Source organism: Mixophyes fleayi, chromosome 12 (genome assembly GCF_038048845.1).
Source record: "Mixophyes fleayi isolate aMixFle1 chromosome 12, aMixFle1.hap1, whole genome shotgun sequence".
Lineage (NCBI taxonomy): Eukaryota > Metazoa > Chordata > Amphibia > Anura > Limnodynastidae > Mixophyes > Mixophyes fleayi.
In genome coordinates this window covers 51,033,998-51,041,006 of record NC_134413.1, presented here as the reverse complement: position 1 = coordinate 51,041,006, position 7,009 = coordinate 51,033,998, and the positions used below count along the sequence as shown (strand labels likewise).

The 7,009-nt window shown below is 34.1% G+C and overlaps 1 protein-coding gene across 1 annotated transcript; it reads right to left on the bottom strand.

The window, feature by feature from the left end:
• Positions 1 to 529: 529 nt before the first annotated feature.
• Positions 530 to 6,380, bottom strand: LOC142108193 (uncharacterized). Its single transcript, XM_075191820.1, has 5 exons — positions 6,346 to 6,380; positions 3,107 to 3,166; positions 2,980 to 2,999; positions 1,483 to 1,506; positions 530 to 1,210 (listed from the first exon to the last, which is right to left on the bottom strand). Exons 2-5 carry the CDS (start codon positions 3,114 to 3,116, stop codon positions 638 to 640), a joined length of 627 nt encoding a protein of 208 aa, XP_075047921.1. The 5' UTR covers positions 3,117 to 3,166; positions 6,346 to 6,380; the 3' UTR covers positions 530 to 637.
• Between the last annotated feature and the right edge of the window lie 629 nt (positions 6,381 to 7,009).

Sequence of the window (7,009 nt, the reverse complement as noted above, 5' to 3'; positions counted from 1 at the left end):
AAAAAAGAAAGTTTATAGAAGTGTACAGGTGGTTCTCAAAGTAGTTATTTTGATTTTCTTCTTACTGTATTTACCTATTATTTGCACTACTAGTCAGATAACACAAACTGAAAATCAGGGTGCTTGAATAGTGTCCCATTCCTGACATGGAGTTATAATTGTTGTTTATTATGTTATATAGCGATGATTGTTCCAATTCTTTGAATTATTTTTTTTTAAATTAGTTACATTTTGTAAATATCTAGATCTAAATTTTGTGATGATTTGTGCGTTAAAATAGGAGTGTGTGTATTAAAAGTTTGAGAGCATTGGCAGAAATGATTGGGTGTGGGGTGCCAATTATGTGTATTTGCCCTTGACCCAACTTTGCCTTAAAACAGCCCAGTGTATCACTTCCAATTTATTTTTACATTTATTTGCTCTCAAAGTACTTTAAGTAAGTAATCACATGAAAATTAGCAACTCCTGATAATTTAGATTATTTAGAGTTTTATCAATAAACCACATACAAAAAATAAAAAAACAGCAGTTGCAAGGAATATAATATGACTTTATTTGCTTTCTAATTAGTTCTACACAGAGAGATTATACAGGACAGAACACCAGAATATAGAGGTTTGACTGTTATCTAACAGGTCTATTGTTTATCTTTTCCTTGTCTAAAGTTATAAGAAGATTCCTGACTCTGCCCACCTTGTTGGCTCCCACAACCTTGTTGACCTCCACTCTGGCTCTCTTGGCCACTGCTACTGCCACTCCCCTGCTGTCCTCTGCCTTGACCCTGTCCTTGTTGCTGGTATCCACCACCCTGCTGTTCACTGCCTTGACCCTTTCCTTGTTGCTGGTTTCCACTACCCTGCTGTCCACTGCCTTGATCTTTTCCTTGTTGGTATCCACTACCCTGTTGTCCAGTGCCTTGACCCTGGCCTTGTTGCTGTCCACTGCCTTGATCCTGTCCTGTTTGGTATCCACCACTAAGCTTTCCGGTGCCTTGGTCTTGACCTTGACCTTGACCTTGTTGCTGGTATCCGCTGCCTTGTTGCCCACTATTTTGATTTTGGCCATGGTTTTTATCTTGTCCTTGCTGATGTCCGCTACCACTTCCCTGACTTTGCTGTCCAGAGCTTTGGCTCTGTTGGCCACTGTTCTGACTTTGTTGACCACAGCTCTGGCTTTGATTGCTGCCTTGTTTTCCTTCATCCGATGTGGTCTGTAAACAGACATTGAAATCAACATAAAAAGAAGTGCAAAAAAAGTATTATGTAAAACATATTTATTGATCCGAATGTAACCTCCTAAACTAGCAAATGTCTTCCAGCATGAGCTAATTTCTCTGTAACATGAGCTGAGAGCCACTAGAAACTATAATACAATAAAGTACAAATATACAATTAGTATTTTTGCATTTTAATGTAATGGTATAGAATTTAATTTTTTTGGCTCACATTTCAAAAATTATTAATGTTAGTTGAACTGACTTACCAAGCTTTGCTTATTTCCAGAAGCCTGTAAAAAAACAGGAATATCAAATTAAAGAAAGGTTTGCTTTGATTTGACAATGATTTAGAATGATAACTTCTCATGGGCAGCACAGTGACCTAGTGGTTAGCACTTCTGCCTCGCAGCACTGGGGTCATGAGTTCAATTCCCAACCATGGCCTTATCTGTGTGGAGTTTGTATGTTCTCCCTGTGTTTGCGTTGGTTTCCTCCGGGTGCTCCGATTTCCTCCCACACTCCAAAAACATACTGGTAGGTTAATTGGCTGCTATCAAAAATTGACCCTAGTCTCTACCTCTCTTTCTGTATGTATATGTGTGAGTGTGTGTCTATATTAGGGAATTTAGACTGTAAGCTCCAATGGGGCAGGGACTGATGTGAATGAGTTCTCTGTACAGTGCTGCGGAATTAGTGGCACTATATAAATAAATGATGATGATGATGTCCACACTCACAACGAATGCATTATCTACAAGTAGCTAAGCTATATGGTTTAAGGAGAGACGGTCCCTCTTTTGGACCACAAAATCATTGTCCTTTCAAGTTTTTCCTCCTTTTGGTTTGCTATAGACCTAGTTATATAAAAATCCATTGTTTCCAAAGTAAGCTCCAGAAAGTAAGATGCCAACAATCGTGTATTATTTATACATTTCAGTGCTTTGCTGTGTACAGTAAGCTATTTTGTATAATATTTAATTGTATATCCTAAAAGACAGCCAAATTGTATGCACGTGCATAATTTTCTAACAAATCTTCAGTGTCCCTTTTCTTCTACTTGAAATATTAGGAAGAATGTTTTTGGTACTATACTAATACAAACAGCTCATTGCAATAGCTTCATACATATGTCACAAACATTGATTGGTTTAAACAAAGTGGGCCTGATTCATTAAGGAAAGTAAAGCAAAAGAATGAGTAACTTTTCACCTTGGTAAAACCATGTTGCATTGGAGGGGGAGGTAAATTTAAAATGTGGGGACAGATTTATAGTTAGATGGGGCATGTTCTAGATCAACTTTAACTTTCAGTGTACAAATAAAGCTATCAAGTATTTGTGTGCTATATGAAAAAGCAGCCAGTATTTAACTTCTGGGAAAAATAATAAACTAATTTGCACCCCTTGCATTGTAACATGGTTTTGTCCAGGAGAAAACATACTCAATTTTTTTGCCTTACTTTCCTCAATGAATAAGGCCCAGTGACCTTACAAACAGACAATATTTATTCTAAAGCTGCCAGTCTGCCACATTTACAGACACTTAAATACTACTGACTATACATATTGCTCTATTAATGAGTTAGCATAACTCCGCTTGGGGCAAATCCAATCAGTTATTCAAAATGGCTGCTCAAGTGAACTATTTTGAAAAAATAGGGTAAATGAGTGGTGGCAGCTACCAGGAAAAAATTAATTTATCATAGTTAAAGTAGCTAGTTAATGTACCCTACACTATGTGTGTCCTATTAAATTATTATCTTACCTTCTTGGAGGGGTTGGGTGCTAGAAGTGAAAAAATAAATATATTAGCAAATATTGATTGAAAAACCTTTCTCAAAATGATTCAAGTTATTTGGCTCAAAAAATAGTTATTTAACCAATGCTCCTACCTCCGTCCATTGCTGTGGTTGGGGGTTATTGGTTCCTATAAAGGACTAGTAAAGTGAAACCTGTAAATAAAACAAAATAATTATACTAAAATTAGATTACATGTTTGATAAAAGTCAATCACATATTGAGCTGAAGAGGCTATGTAAATGCCTGTAGAATCCTGAGAATTCATCAATAATTACATCATTCTATTTTTTTCAGGAAAACCTGTACTTTATATACATTATCTGAAGGGTTATACATGTCAGGGATACCTTTTAATCATGAGAATAGAAGCTTTCCTGTCCTCATCTCCCATTCTACTTTACATTTGTCATGCACCTTTATATACACCATGCTTTGCATGGAGCTAAAGGGGAAGTTAGCACTATATATAGAGATCTTGAATTGAAACAGCACAGCAGTAAAATTTCTTTCCACAATGATTGTACAAAGTTATTTTAGTCTTAATTACTAACTTTTATTTATTAACATTTATTTATTAGCATTCTCTATAGTGTTTTATAAGTGCAGGGTTCACATTATCTATACAACTGTACAGTATGTGTGTTTGGCATATGCCGTATACAGTATGTTTGTGTGCATATACTATATATTTAAGTATTGTATGCATTTATGGATAATATAATGTGGCAAAGAATATATTTGACATTACATAAGATGTCAAGTCAATTGTTTCTCTACATTTAATATTATGCTGATGATTTCCCATGTGAATTATATTGCTAGCTTTATTCACTGATGCTTGTATTGACTATAACAATTTATACATAAAGATTATAGGATTAAAACTGTTCTGGCTAGCGTTGTTGCATAATGTGCACATTTATATACTTTAATGAGGAAACAAATCTATTAAAAGGTGATTCCTTGAAAACATCACTGTGTAGTCCAGGGCTTCTCAAATCCAGTCCTCAGTGTTATCTATAAGGTTTTTACCAACGACTGAGAACAAAATAAAGTCTCATTCAGCATGCTGATTCATGTGTACACACTATACAAGTTTTAAAAGATTTACTCTCAGATCTGTGCTCTTCATCTGTCATAACCATCAGCTGAAAAGATCATGACTCTGTAAACTCTATGTAGGTCTGGTTGAGAGTGCATACACACTGCAGAATTGGAACGACGTTGTTACATCATTGAACAAGATTTTCAAGTCAGTTTGAAAATCTTGATCAACATTTTCATGTGCATTGGAATGATAACCATCCATCATTCCAGGGTACACACTACTGCGATATCAGGCCAATCAGTTGTTTATCGTCTAATTGGCCCGATAATCTGATGAAAACACTGTAGTGTGTACCTAGTCTTAGACAGTGGAAACTAGTGTCTGATTGTTTCCTTGGTTTAGTGTTAGTTTTGCACTTAAATATGATGTTATTGCACAAGCTCTGAAAACTCTGCAAATAGTGTTCACAACTTAAATGTTAACACTAACTTATTTCATAGAATATTGATATGGATTAGTTGTTTCTTAATTGTCTTATTTTAAGTTACCATCATAACTGCAGTCTATGTGTATTTTTTTTATTACAGTTTATCTTTGCCACTAAACAATAACACTGTTAAAATTATGTTTGACATTCATGAATACATTTTTATGGTCTTTCCATTTCAAACAGTGCTCTTAACACTGTTTTATGATGCCTTATGTCATAATTGGCCTAATAAGCCATGGATTAAATGTCTGGCATTGATCTATATCTAGAAGTACAGATACATGTCCTGAACACATGACAAAGCAGAATCCTCTGCTAATTAACTGGCTTCTCATATCATTACATTCTGGGCGTCTGGCTTCTACTGCTGTTATTATATATTTTTTTCAATAATTGGCGGTCCAATTATGTCATCATCTTTAATATTAGATTGCTGTAGTCTGCTCTTTGGTGAAAAAGCCAGTGTGTGTCAATTAGCATTTACATGCCACTTTTCTCCAATCTTATTGTCTCACGCTATTAAGACATTGACAAAAAATATGTTATATATTTCACTATATATAACAGAATATATATATATATATATACATACACACATATATACATATACACACACACACCATAGTAAAGCTATGGAAGTTGTTGACAATTATAGTTATGTTTAAAGAATTACTAAGCAGGATTCTAAGTAGTAGATTCATTCAATGAGTCTAAGAATCAAAAAAGAAAAAAATACGAACACAAAACAATATACTTTCTAGTAAGTTAGCTCTCATTTTAAAAATATATAGGGACTCGCATTGCTTAGATTAGATGGCACCCTATTAGCAGAAGCTCTGATCAGCGGTGGGTGGCTTATCATGTATTTGCCAATCTGTGTAACTAAGACTCCTGCAGTTTATTTTCTTATTTCCATAACAGTAAATATTAGTATTTAGGTTTTTTTAATTGAAATGGTTGACTGCAATGTGCTGGGGGATTTTTGTGCATCCCCCTCCTTTGTAGCAGCTCTGTCACTTATGAATTGATTGATATAATATATATATTCTACACAAACAAATTCCGCACACCATAATTTCATATTTTCCAAATATATTGAAAGGTGCTACACTGCTGTGATCTGCTAGTTTTATTCCCCCATTGAGGTGGTAGATAGGCATCCACAGTTTGATCAAAAAGTGCACTAACAACCTCATGTTTAATCTAGAATTTATATCACTGCAGAGTTTAACATATACGTGTCTTTAATTATGTATAAATATAGTTTAGTGCTTAAAACATATATAAATAGATGCTGATCCTCTGCACTCACCATGTACAGAGTGGGATCACACAATATATAATATATATATATATATATATATATATATATATATATAAAAACACTACCATGTAAATATAGTAATATATATGAAAAATATCATTTAAGTATCAACACATACACTATCTTTTTTCTATATGGACAATTAATCCAATCAAGGGTATAAACATAATTAACCTTTATAATTATGTTAATATAATTACTGAGCAAATTCCAAATTGTACATTCATTTGTTGAAGAAGCAAGAAAAAAACCCATATAATATCATTTTTATACATGCATTTAGGTCAACATAAGTACAGTGTATGTTCACAAACTCTACTCTGTGAAAAAAAAGAATAAATTCCATTTACAAAGCAATACCTTCTGCCAGCCTAACCTTGTAGAGTGTAGACCTTGCTAACAATGCTGTCAGTAGACTGAGTTTCAGATGAAAAGCAGAAAACATCTAGTGATGGGAGAGATTACTTACAGTGCCTTGTACAAGTAGCAGTAGACTCTGAGGTTTGAATGTCCATAGCACTCTATTTATACTGACAGAATAGGTGTTGTACCATGTATCTAAACACTATGGAATCCAGTCCAACAAAGGTGTGTCCTGCATGTGTTCATTGATATAAATATCATATAGTGTGATTGAATAAAATTCACATAAAATAATTACTCAGCAAAGGCATAAATGGAACAGTTAAAATAAACCGCAGGTTAATAACAGTCATTTCAATTGTGAAATAATTACTATGATTATGTCAAATTTGTGGGAGGTTCTATCCAATAAACTAACTTGGCATTTTAATAATGTACAGAGCCAAATATTGGCACATCTAATACATATTATAAGAGCAGAGTTCAGTAGATAAACTTATGTACTGTATAAATTATTTTCATCTTTATTCGCTTTATATTTTCTTGTTAATATAATATGCCTGGATATGTACAATTGAGGGGGCATTATACTGAGGTTTATTTAAAATATTATCTTTCAGAATAGATTCTTGCTGAGTAAAAACAGTTGTCATCCGATGTCTGATATATCTTTTCTTTGGGAGCTGTCTTCAATCACTACAATCATTAGCACGCATGAAAGCCAAAGATACAGAGCCATGGTTTAAACTCATATGTAGCAGCAGGGAGTC

Coding starts and splice junctions, on each gene's coding strand:
- LOC142108193 (XM_075191820.1), bottom strand. Junction 1,507..2,979: donor CACCCAACCCCTCCAAGAAG/GTAAGATAATAA, acceptor GTTTTTTTACAG/GCTTCTGGAAATAAGCAAAG. Junction 1,211..1,482: donor CTGGAAATAAGCAAAGCTTG/GTAAGTCAGTTC, acceptor GTCTGTTTACAG/ACCACATCGGATGAAGGAAA.